Genomic DNA, 13355 nt, shown 5'->3' with positions numbered 1-13355 from the left:
GGATGGCCATGACCATAAGGTTTCAAAGTCTTGGCTTTTCCCTGAAGCATTGGGGCCAGATGGTTAGGCGAAACTAGATGGTTTGGCTGTGTTTTGCTTGCCTACTGTTTGATTTGCAACGGGAAGGAGATTTTTTTAACCTTAGGCATATTGCATTTGATTTTTATTACAGTTGCTTTTAATCATTTTGGGCTGCTGTTGCTCTTGGCTTTTAACCTATTGTTAGCTGCCCAGAGTTGCATTTGCGAGATTGACAGCCATGTAAATCATTTAAATAAATAACCCTCCGTAAATGTAATAAAATTATATTTTTGGTCACATGTTTTTCTAATTTAGGGAAATATGACTCTGGTCCTTGCTCAGTTCTAAGATATGAGTCGAAAAGGTTGTTGTAAGTCTACTATTGAAGCAACTCAGAAATTATTTTCTTCCTTGTTTACTGTAGTTACTACTCCATGTTGACTGTCATCTAAAAAGATATCTCTGTAGTTGGGTTTTTGCTTAACAAATATTTACATGAACCTATTGTTATGAGCAGATATTTTTAAAATTTACATGGCAACTAATTAGCTGTGAAAATATTTACAGACCCCTCGCATCCTGGACATAAACTGTTTCAACTCCTACCCTCAAAACGACGCTATAGCATACTGCACACCAGAACAACTAGTCACAAGAACAGTTTTTTCCCGAATGCCATCACTCTGCTAAACAAATAATTCTCTCAACACTGTCAAACTATTTACTAAGTCTGCACTACTATTAATCTTCTCATCGTTCCCAACACCCATCTCCTTCCACTTATGACTGCATGACTGTAACTTTGTTGCTTGTATCCTTACGATTTATATTGATATTGATTGTTTCCTGATTGCTTATTTGTACCCTATGACTATCATTATGTGTTGTACCTTATGATTCTTGATGAACGTATCTTTTCTTTTATGTACACTGAGAGCATATGCACCAAGACAAATTCCTTGTTTGTCCAATCACACTTGGCCAATAAAAAATTCTATTCTAAAAAAAAAATCTATTCTAATTACAGACAATTTAATATTTGGCATTTGAATAATACATCACATTACAGAACATTAACTTTGCTATTTTATATTCAGGCTGATTCAAAAGTAGTTCAGAAGTGGCTGGATTCTGTGAACGATTTCCTAATGAAAGACCAAATCAAGCAAACAGAACCCGAATGTCTTCAGAGACAGCTTGATCAATGCATGGTAAGATTCATAAATTTATTATACTATTGCATATGCCCATTTTGTTTATTTCTTGGCCGTGTCTAAACATTGTGAAGAAGAGTGCATGTAGTTTCTGTTATAAAGGAGCTATTATTACTACATTTTCAATTTGTGAATGCGGAGTAATAATGCAAATGCAAGATGGAAGAAGGAAGTCTCTTTTTATGTATGTCATAGATGGAATCCATTAAGCTATCTGTAGCATAGTTCTGATTGGCTATTCAAAGGATCTTGGGTACTAATTCACTGATGCTGCCCGTAAACATCTTAATTGTTATGAGTACATGTTTAGAAAAGGAATACAGACTTCTTTTTTAGCATTTTGTATTTTTATGCTCACTCTCTTTGGCACATCTAGTTACCATCACTTTTGTTTTGTTCTTAGAGGGAAATTTCCCTAAGGAAATCCTCTCCTCCTTTAATTAAAAGCAATTTATTAGCGCTTTTAGCTCTTTTTGGTCCTAGTCTGCACTTGTAGGTAACAATAATGATGTAGGTATGATGATTGGCTTTTACAGATCAGGGCTTGTTTAATTTCAGTTTTACCAGCCTTTTGAACCCTTGGGTGCTTGGATCATCTTTTTTTTGCAAGCCAAATCAGATATAGTTAGAGAATGTGCTGAAAAAAAAGGTCCCCCTTTGGGTTAATTATGCAGTTTTACTGATGTTTCAGAAGCAAGATTTTTTAGCAGGGCACCACTAGGCATAATGGCAAGTTCTCCACATTATAGATATAAACCAGTGGTGAAATCCGGTCGGATCTATCCCGGTTCGCGCGAACTGGTAGCTCCAGTGGCGGGAGGCTCTGCCCACCTGCTGGGACATCATAATGTCCCATTTTTGACCCTCTGCACATGCACAGAAGACTCTGTGCATGCGCAAAGAGGTGTGCACATGCATAGCGCACATGCACTCCCGCACGCTCCCCTTCCCGAACTGGTAGCAAAGGTAAGTGGATTGCACCGCTGATATAAACCCTATATGTTATGGTTTATTTTCTCTGGGCAGTAAATAAGGTTCTTCTGGTTTCCGGATGCATGGTTTTAGTTCATGAGTCTCCAGTATGGGAGCCCGCAGAAAGAGAAAAATGATTAGTGAATAGCTGCATCCATTGTCACCCATACTTTCCTTTAGCTGCTGAAGTCTTCCATCATTTCCAAAACAGAACTGAATTGGTGCAGTTCTTGTCTTCATCTTGTATTTCATAAAATTATTTCTTTTTAAATTTGTCAGTTATGCCGTCACATATCTAGAACCCAAAGTTGAAAATCTGTAGCATACTCTCATATCTAATCAGGGGTAAAATCCAGCAGGTTCTGACAGGTTCTGGAGAACCGGTAGCAGAAATTTTGAGCAGTTCGGAGAACTGGTAGTGGAAATTTTGAGTAGTTCAGAGAACCAGCAAATACCACCTCTGGCTGGCCCCAGAGTGGGGTGGGAATGGAGATTTTGCAATATCCTTCCTCCAGGAGTGGGGAGAGAATTTGCAGTATCTTTGCCCTGCCACGCCCACCAAGCCATGCTCACCAAGTCACATCACACCCACCAAGCCACACCCACAGAACCGGTAGTAAAAAATAATTGGATATCACCATTGTATCTAATGCTTACTCTATCAAAGATAGAAGTTTTATGATCAGCTGAAACTTGTATCATGGGATCTTTGCAACTAGCTTTCAGGCAGGTCACAATCGTAGCATAGTTGTCGGTATCAGTGCTAGTGTGAATTAGATGTATTCATTTTGTAACTATGTCAGTCACCAAGAATATCATGAATCTTACATGGGTTTGATCAGTATCGAATTTTTCTGGTCACAGGGAAATATATAAAATCCATTGCTTATTTTTCCTATTTTCTTGTGTTTAATAGACACCTTACTCTTATTATTCAGCTTTGGTGTTAAGTGATAGGGATTATTGAGATGCATAAATAAATTTATATTAAAAGAATAAAAAGAGAAGTTTCCTTTATTTGGGGGAAATGCCGTTGGATATCTGAAATACTGCTCTCTGGATTGCAGCCATTAACTTGGTTAACATGGTGATGCAGTTTATTTGTTTCTGCTATGTGTGCTATATAAACACTGACATTTTTCAATGATTGTTTATCAAGCGTGCTATGTGCATCCAAATTTTTTTTAAAAAACAAACAAACCAAGGATTAAGTAACCATTTATCCTTAAATCTTCCAAGGATAAAAATCCTATCATTAATAAATGGTGATTTTGCCATCAAATTTTGGTGGTTCAATATTAGAGCGTAAAGTGTGCTTAAGGAGTTGCTCACATCTGGTTAATATGATATAAAAACATATTGTATCCTCATTCTCTCTCTCCCTCCCTCCCTCCGCTCTCCCCCTCCCCCTTCTGTCTGTGTATGTCCATGTATTAAATTATTTCATTAATTATTTTTTTCAAACATAATAATAAGTCTCTGAAATCCATAAAAGTGTCTCAGAAATAAGCAACATATCAAGTTGCATCTTTGGAAATAGATATTAAAATATGTTTTCTCATTTATGAACAGCTGTTTATTATTGAAATGGAAAAAATTGAGTCATCTCTAAAAGAGATGAAGGAAATAGATTCTTCTTTAAGAGGCCAGCCTGCTAATGCTTCGGTGAAATCCAAACTGACAGACATCCAATCCCAGTGGGACAAACTAAGCAAGCAGGTTGGTTCTTGGTACTATTATTCTTGCATTTTCATATCTGTAATTGTACTCAAGTAGTAGCATTGTTACATGCATTGCAACCAGTCATATAATATCCAAGCATCATATTTTATTTTCAGCATATAAAATCCCATTTTTATATTTACAAGTGCCTAAATAGAAATGCAAACTAAATAATTACATTTACATTACTGTATGAAAAACATCTATTTTATAATAAAACCAATTTAATTTTAAAACTATAAACCAGACTGGATTTATGAACATACTCAGTAGGAAGAAGATGTTAAAAACACGGTTCCATTAAGTGGAACTGAGAGTGTTAGTAATGGGTTATTCTTGTGTGAAATGGTAGAAATCTAAATACTTGCAACAAGTATTTGATTCGTTTTTGTCGCCATGAACATTTATACATCTGAACTAGACTGTGTTATTTCTCTGTCATATATGTGGATATGTCATATATGTGGATATGTGGGTATATGCATATCTGTCTGTCTGTCTGTCTGTCTGACTGACTGTCTGTCTGTCTGTCTGTCTGTCTGTCTGTCTATCTATCTATCTATCTATCTATCTATCTATCTATCTATCTATCTATCCTAGTCCAGGAAATCTACTTACCTTCCTTACCGGTTCGGAAGCACACACACGTGCTGAAACCAGGAAGTAATGACAGCCGGGCGGTGATCGCTACCAGATCACCGAACCACCGGCCAAGATCGCTACTGGACTGGGTGATCCGGTCCAATCCGGGAGCATTTCACCCCTGATCTAGTCATGTTTATGTAATGTGAAGGCGGTGACCTTTTGAGAGCTGTATGCAATGAAATTTCATTTTAATGCTGATTGCTGAGAGCCATGGTGGTGCAGTGGTTAGAGTGTAGTACTGCAGGCTACCTCTGCTGACCACTGATTGCCAGCAGTTCAGCAGTTCAAGTCCCACTGGCTCAAGGTTGACTCAGCCTTCCATCCTTCCGAGGTCGGTAAAATGAGGACCCAGATTGTTGGGGGCAATATGCAGACTCTTAAACCGCTTAGAGAGGGCTGTAAAAAGCACTGTGAAGTGGTATATAAATCTAAGTGCTATTGCTATTAGTGTACATTTAAAGTGACAATGAAGTTATTCTTGGTCTAAGTCTAAGAATCTGCTGCTAGTTCACTGCTGCTAACATACATTATAAACCCTTATGATGGCTATGATCACAATGACTGCCATAGCCATCATCATGATTTCTTCATTTTTAATGTGAACAATAAGCCATTAAAAATTAATCAAAACTGCATTAGTTACATTTGCCCGTTCTTGGGACTATAAAATGTTATTTCCTAGATTTCCTGTTGAAAAAAATGGAGAATGTTATTATCTCAAAAGAACTTCCACCATTCTGTTGATCACGTGTTTTGCTTTCATCAGTTGTACAGCACCCTTAAAATAATAACAAGTTTAAACAATGCTGTCCGCTTTGTGTTGCTTTGTTTGAATTGCTAGATCATTAGCCATAAAAATCAATTATCGGAAAATCAAGAAAAAGCTGTCAATCTCAAAAAGGATTTGGCAGAAATGCAGGAATGGATGGCTCAGGCTGAAGAGGAATATTTGGAGAAAGATTTTGAATATAAGAATCCAGATGAGCTAGAGAATGCAGTGGAAGAAATGAAGGTCAGGAATACCTGAAAAGCTTAAATTGTATTTTAAAAGTGACGTAGCCGCTAACCATGGATATGTATTAATTGTTGTTACTAATATTATTACATCAGGATATCCTTTTCTGGAAAGTTTTTCAGAATAGAGTGATTTGTTTTTTAACAGCTTGAAGCTCACTATCCTTCCTACTTAACTGTTGAAAATGAATTAATCAGATTATTTACATATTTATAAAACTGTGTTTTGTCCACCGTCACTACTAGAGCTTGCACTGTGTGAAAATGTATAAAAACTGTTACCTATCTTAAAATTCTATATCATTTAAGGTGCTGCTAATAAGTTGAATATGTTTGGCCATGTACATTTTTTTTTCTCCGTTGACCCCGATTGCTGCATAGCCCTGTCATGTACTCTGCAATTTGACCAGATGGTTTCAGGCTACTGCTGTTTGATCAGCAAATACTGGTTGGAGTAGAAATTCCCAATCTTGCTACATAGTGAGATTAGAGGAGGCTGGAGTTTGGAATGACATTTGCTTTAATTTTACAGTGTTAAAGTGAATGTGGAATTAGTGGATTTAATAAGAGAATGTAAAACTTCGAAACTGTGATAAGGATGCAGAGCCCATTTTGATTATTCTTGAAATTTCAATGCTGCTGTCTCTTGATTTTATATGTGCTTATATCCTAAATTATTTCGTATGATATGCCTAATTGTAATTTAATAGTGGCTGATCAGCTCTCTGAGAAAATACGAAGGATGCATGCATGGGAGTAGCAAATTACAAATTTTAATATTTACATACTTTTGAAAAAAATAACAGCTATTCTGAGTGTAAAGAATCTTTTTAAATTTCTTGTTCATTTTATGCAGTACAATTGTAGTAAAATTTTGGTATATTGTAAAGAACTGACATTTTCAATTGTCTGGCTATCAAACACTAAATCAGATTGTAGGATTTTTTTTTAACATTAGAAAATGTGGCAGCTTTTTGAATTGAGTGACAGGATTGCCACTGGCATTTTCTGTTAAATTATAAAAGGTTTTGTAATTGAGTGCTCTGTAGCCTTTGCCAGTCTTGTGCTCCTCAGTTATGTTGACTTTGCAACTGTCAGAATTGCTAGTCAGCATGACCTTGGTGTTTGAAAAATTATTTATTTTGAAACGGTCACATTCAATGGAATGATAAACTTGGTGTAATACTCTTGATTGTAGTAAGATTATTAAAAATTACACCACAGAAATATATGTGATCTGAAAGGGTTTTTTTTTTATGTACTAGTTTTTGTTGGCCATATAAATTGGGAATTTCGAGACAATAATCTATATGCATAGTAAGTATTTATCTTGGGATAAGTTGACTTCGTGCAACCAGATTTATATAAACCAGTTTCCAATATCTCTAGAGATGAAATCCATTTGTGTGCCAAGGAAGGTCAGAATGATGGTAGGCAACTAGTAGAATAAATAATAAATACATTATATTTATTACAGAGTCCATTGGAGTTGGGTGGCTTATAAACGCAAATAGATAAAATATGATTGATCTTCAAGTGAAGTGTCTTCAGAGCCATGGATTGCATCCCAAAAGGTGCTTTTTCAAGAGGCAATTGGACTTTCTGATTTTTCTTTGAAGATGTTTTGCTTCTCATCCAAGAAGCTTCTTCAGCTCTGGCTGGATGGTGGGGAATGGAATGGAATTCAGTCAGAGCTGAAAAAGCTTCTTGGATGAGAAGTGAAATGTCTTCAGAGAAAAACCAGAAAGTCCAGTTGCTTCTTGAAAAGGCACCTGTGGGATAACCATGACTTGGATGATTGAGACTCTCCATAGACATGGATTACATCGCTTCTCATGTGCATATGAAATACAGTGTTAACAATTCATTTCAGTCTTTTAATTATTAGTTCAGATTCCATGGTTAGTACAGTAATTGCAATTTAGTTTGGTCCTTATTTGCTTCCTCTGGGCAGAGAGCAAAGGAAGATGTATTGCAGAAAGAAGTGAGGGTGAAAATTCTGAAAGACAGCATCAAAATGCTAGCTGCTAAACTGCCATCTGGTGGTCAGGATTTAACAACGGAGCTCAACCTTGTATTGGAGAATTACCAGCTACTGTGCAACAGGATTAGAGGGAAATGTCACACTTTGGAGGTATGGTCCATAACTAATTCTTCCTGCCCTTAACACCAATGGGAGGTTTAAGACTGTGATGGCGAACCTATGGCACGCGTGCCCGAGGTGGCATGCAGAGCCATCTTTCCGGGCACCTGAACTATCGCTCAACTCCACTGCAGCTGCGCATGTGCACATGCCCCAACTGATGTTCAGGCCTCTGGTGTGCATGCATGCAATTCAGGGGACCCAGCTGGTCTACGGAGCTCTTGCATACAAGAGTACTTGCGCACAGCACGTGCATGCATAGATGGCATTCACACGCGTGCATTGCATGTGCAAAAACTGAACAGATGCGCAGATGGTGTGATTGCACATGCAGCGCATGAGGGAGCTGCGTTAAAGTCATGCACATGCGCAGATGGTGTGGTTGTGCACGCAGCGTATGGGGGGGGCCGCAAAGCGCGTACCTGTTTGACACTCGGTGAGTAAAAGGTTCGCCACCACTGGTTTAAGACATAAGTTTATACTCCAGTTAAAAGAAATCATGCCAATGGTATCTTTTTGCTCTATATTTAAAAGTTGGGGATGGGGGCGTTGTTAGACCAGCAACTTATTTAATGAACAAACTCAAAACTCTTTTATTATATACTTAATTCTAAATATTTTAAAGCTTCCTAGAAAGCCAGTTGACATAGTGCTTAAGGTTCCAGGCTGGAAACCAAGAGACTGTCAGTTTTAGTCCTGCCTTAGGCACAATGCCAGCTGGGTGACCTTGAGCCAGTCACTCAGTCCTAGGAAGAAGGCAAGTGCAAACTACTTGTGAAATTTTGCCAAGAAAACTGTAGGTACTTTCCAGGACTCAACACTGACTTTAAGCCTCATATGTTAACACTGCTTTTTAAATAGTAAAGGATTGTAGTGGCTCCAAAATTAGTGGGACTGCACTGTTTTTTGGTGATTTTAAAATGTCAGTGAAAATCCAGAGATATAGGGATGAGAAATATGTAGCTAATGGAATGCATTTATTAAGACTCCATCAAAATAGTGATTATATATTGCCTACTAAGTATTTCAGGTATATTTAACTTCTACACACATTCCTATATTTCCTATAATACTTTTGATATTAGCAACTGTGCAGTCAGGCCCCTTATTTAATTCTTTGTAGCTGCAAATCAGGATAAAATCAAGTTCTTAAACTCAGTTTTTTATTTTAGTCACATTGGGCAAATACATTACTAGCTTTGGAATGTGATCTAAATCAATTTTGGGTCATGTTTAAGATGGTGAATTAGAAAATTCTATATTATTGATTAAGATAAAGAAAGAAGTATATAATATGTATAAGCAGGATACATTTTTGCCTCTTAAGTTAGGAAACTATTATTGGCTATTGTCTCCAAATGTATTTTTTTCCATACAATATCTAAGTTATCCCCATTGTAATATTAAATCCCATTGTTTTGATGTTGTATATAGTGCAAGCATCTGGAATTGGCATTGGAGATGCAGTAAGTGAGTTGAGCAATTGAGAACCCTGAGGCTGAGTGAATTGAAAGTATCTGTCTCCTTGTTAGGCAACAACTTGTAAATTATCTGGAGTAGTTCTAGAAATCATTGCTGTTGATGAACAATACACTCTGGAAAATCTACATAAAGCTTAAGAAATAAATGTATCACCTGACTGAGAGGAATCAGCCTCTGAAATAGAATGAACCTTTTCTTCTTTCATATATTCTTTCTCTTCAGGAAGTATGGTCTTGTTGGATTGAACTGCTACACTATCTGGACCTAGAAGCAGCTTGGCTGAACACTTTGGAAGAGAAGATGAAAACAATTGAACACTTGCCAGAGAAAATAGATGCTGTCAGTGAAGCCCTTGAGGTACAGAGGATAGTCTGCAAAAGTAGCTTATGCAAATGAGCTTAGGGTTTTTTTAACTGAAGACTTTTTCCCCTTTAAATACAAATGAAAATTCCTCATTTTGCATAATATTTAAGTAACTGTAGAAGTGGATGGAACTCAGACCTGTTGAAAGGGTTTTTTTTTTTGTTGCTTTAATTCAAGATGGGCAAGAGAAGGCAATGCAAAATCACTCTTGATTTAACAGAAAAATCATACAAATAGAAAAGAAAAAAGAGGGGAGATGCATCAATGAGGCCCATGATGCATGAAAAAAATCTTATTTGAGCTAAAAGAAATAGGGGTGTCTGCAGGTCTCCGATCTTTGATGAAAGATCAAAAAAGGGCAAAATACCAGATGCAGCATCCCAATGTAGACTCCCCTCTTTTTAGAATGTGTATTTTGTGCCTACCATCTTTTTTTTTTAAAAATATTTTTTATTGAGTATTTTATATTTTTAAAACCAAACACACAATGGCAAAAGAAAACAAGAGAAAAAACAAAACAAAAACACATACACTTACATCAAATGTTAAAATACAATACCAACAACAGATATATACAATTTTACAACTTTCTGCATCGACTTTTGTCTTTACTCTTAACCTTTATCTTCTCGCTACTTCTCTTTATTGTTAAATATTCATAATTGTGCCTACCATTTTTTATTTTTATTTTTTTACTCTCCCACTCTTTTAGGTGTCTAAACATATTTTGAAACATTGATATTTTTAGCTGCGGTGTTGTTAATAACAAATAAGAACTAGGAACCTTTATTGATCTGCTATATAACACACGGTGATCTTGCAAAATATTCCAACTTTTGTTCTGCTAACTACTTTCCTTATTCTTTGAAATGTGATAGTGAAGTACATGATTTAAAAAAAAAAATTAATGATGCAATAAGTTTTGTCTTGAAACAAAAGTTTTCTAAGGACACTTTAAATTTTGGTGATTATATTGACTAATTGGAATTCTTTTAACTTGCTTTGACTGGTGCACTAATGCGTATAAAACAAACTCTTGATTTCTATTGTTCAGTAGTTCACTGGTGTTTAGAGTAGGCTATGGCAATATGTACTGCATAGATCTCTCTTTGAAGGTGTTTCAGAAACTGTAGTTAGAATATATTAACCAGGCAACTGTTTATTATCCACAGTTAACTGAAAGGATTCCTAGTATATTTCCATAGTTACTTCAGAGTGACAGTTTTTCTTGAATGTTTCATGTGCAGGAAATTTGAGGCTGCATTTGCTCTTTGACCCTCCATATTTATTATGATCCGCTCAGGCAGAAATATGGGATTGGGAATGCCAACGTTTAGATGACTGCTTAAATGGCAGCAAAAAGATATATAAAATTCTTTGTGCTGCCATCTAATGGTCCCTTAGATTTTTGCAGCCTAGTGCTGGTAACCCTAACCAGAAGAGGTCCTATGTCTGCTTCCATCATACCTGAATATTTCACAAACTGCACCACCTTCTGCTATAGAATGCATTCCCATTGGTGATGCTTCCTTCCTTCCTTTTTATTGTCTGAAGACATTTAAAAAAACTAATATTTTTTCCATCTGCTTTCCAGTTTGGGTTTACATTTCACTGATTCCATTGCCATCTGCTGATTTTATTTCCTCTTGCTCTTTTTGTTTTGGTAGAGTTCTTGAGTTGTTTTTATGGGTTACACTGTTTTGATGAATTTGTCTGTAATTTCCATAACTATTTTAGGGTGATAAGATGCCATATGTTTCATTGTTCTCTTAATGGCAATGTGAGTCCTCAGACACTGTATGTAAATGTATACTTTTACTGGAAAAAATGATATTTTTTCTAATTTTAAAATGTCAGAGTGTTGCGTTCAGTATGTTAGAAAACAAGTGCCTACATTTTGGTTTAATTATTTTCTCATTAGTCACTGGAATCCATTCTGCGCCATCCAACTGATAATCGGACTCAAATTCGTGAGCTTGGCCAAACATTGATAGATGGAGGCATCCTTGATGAAATCATCAGTGAAAAGTTGGAAGTTTTCAATGCCCGTTATGAGGAATTAAGTCATGTGGTATGATATGTCACTTTGATGGAATAAAACATTTGTTTTTACTGCTGTCAGTATCCATAATGTACAGTTTTGAATGACGCTTAAAGCTGTTCTTCACTAGTTTATAGAAGTAAGGCCTGCCCTATATTAAGGTGAGATGTGCAATTGTGCATAATTATGGCAACACTACCTATATCTTGCATTATGGTCTGTCAGAAGTTTGACAACCCCATAAACTGGATGGCTGAGTGAATTCTTGATTGAAAGTGTACAGATCCAGATTCAGCTTAGTGGATCCTATATTTTTGTATAGGCAAGAAGCAGAATTATGATGCCAAATCATGGGGTTACATTCCTCAAACAAACAAAAAGGAAAAAAAAATAACAATTTGGAAATGCAAATTTAAATCATGATTGCTACAAACGAGGTAAATGATCTCTACCAACAAAGACCCATCCCACAAAAATGTGTAAAATGACTGAACATCTGATTTTATATTTTAAAAAGAGTTGAAGATATGAGCAGATGTATACAATTCAGATTACAGAATATGGAGTAAAGCTGTAGCAGTTTTAAAAGTTTACCTGCTGCCTTGGAATAAGGACTCCTTTTTGGTCTTGAAAAATACAGGACAGAGGATCTTGCAAGGGACAGAAAGCTGAATTGATAGTCGTTTTGAAACCGTTGTTGTCTATGTGGATTGATGGATCCCATCATGATTTCAATGGTATTAATATGTCCTCTGGAAATTTCCATAAGTTTTGATAACAAAAGTGAATGCTGAAGTCAGTGTTTCTGACTTAGGTTGCCATGCTAGGAATCTCTGAATTATGTGCCTTTCAGCAGACATCCCTTGACCGTAAGAAAGTAATATTTCACTGCAATGTTGATAATCAGAGAATAACAGCATAGTGTAAGCAGTTCTGATTTACCATTTTTGTATTTAGGTTTAGGTTTATATACAGGTTCTAAAGTTTTCATGCAATATATTTCTTTGTCTCTCCTTAGGCAGTCAGTAAACAGATTTCTTTGGAGCAACAACTTCAGATGATGCGAGAAACTGAGCACATGTTGCAGGTTCTTCAAGAAAGCTTGAAGGATTTGGATAGGCAGCTAACATCCTATTTGACCAATAGAATAGATGCGTTCCAAATGCCTCAAGAGGCACAGGTATTTCTCTCTCTCTCTCTCTCTCTCTCTCTCTCTCTCTCTCTCTCTCTCTCTCTCTCCCTCCCTCCCTCCCTCCCTCCCTCCCTCCCTCCCTCTCTCTCTTTTTCTCTTTTCTTTTTTAAAAAAACCACTTTGTAACATGGTTTTTGAGTTGTAGGATAATTAAGGGAATACATGCTCTATGAAGAGATGCTGATGGTGTCTTGAACTAGAAAACCTTCAGTAATCTCTTGATTGTGAAATAAATACCGTGTTTCCCTGAAAATAAGACCCTGTTTTATATTTATTTGAACTCTGAAATAAACGCTTGCCCTTATTTTCGGGGAGGTCTTATTATTTTGGGGTGCATGGAGCAAGATGGGGCTCCTCTTGCCATCTTACCTGATTTCCAGCTCTGCGTTTAAATATTTTCAGGGAGGGCTTATTTTCAGGGGAGGCTTATTGGGCTTATTATCAGGGGATGTCTTATTTTTGGGGAAACAGCGTAGTCTATCCCTGAAATCAGCATAGAGTAAAGTGGATGTTATAGTCTTTATAATACATTTTAGTAGTATGATT

General features: G+C 36.5%; 1 protein-coding gene across 1 annotated transcript in view; it reads left to right on the top strand.

Annotated features, from left to right (window-relative positions):
- Window positions 1-13355, top strand: part of UTRN (utrophin) — a 358125-nt gene that overhangs the window by 95826 nt on the left and 248944 nt on the right. Inside the window, exons 24-30 of the mRNA XM_070932667.1 lie at window positions 1119-1232; window positions 3780-3926; window positions 5416-5586; window positions 7543-7722; window positions 9436-9570; window positions 11498-11647; window positions 12636-12797. Of these exons, the coding sequence (XP_070788768.1) occupies window positions 1119-1232; window positions 3780-3926; window positions 5416-5586; window positions 7543-7722; window positions 9436-9570; window positions 11498-11647; window positions 12636-12797 (1059 nt within the window). The remainder of the gene's footprint in view (window positions 1-1118; window positions 1233-3779; window positions 3927-5415; window positions 5587-7542; window positions 7723-9435; window positions 9571-11497; window positions 11648-12635; window positions 12798-13355) is intronic.

Source organism: Pituophis catenifer, unplaced genomic scaffold (genome assembly GCF_029215685.1).
Source record: "Pituophis catenifer annectens isolate HBS135680 unplaced genomic scaffold, rPitCat1.0.hap2 SCAF_1, whole genome shotgun sequence".
Classification (NCBI taxonomy): Eukaryota; Metazoa; Chordata; class Lepidosauria; order Squamata; family Colubridae; genus Pituophis; species Pituophis catenifer.
This window is presented reverse-complemented; position numbering and strand designations above follow the sequence as displayed.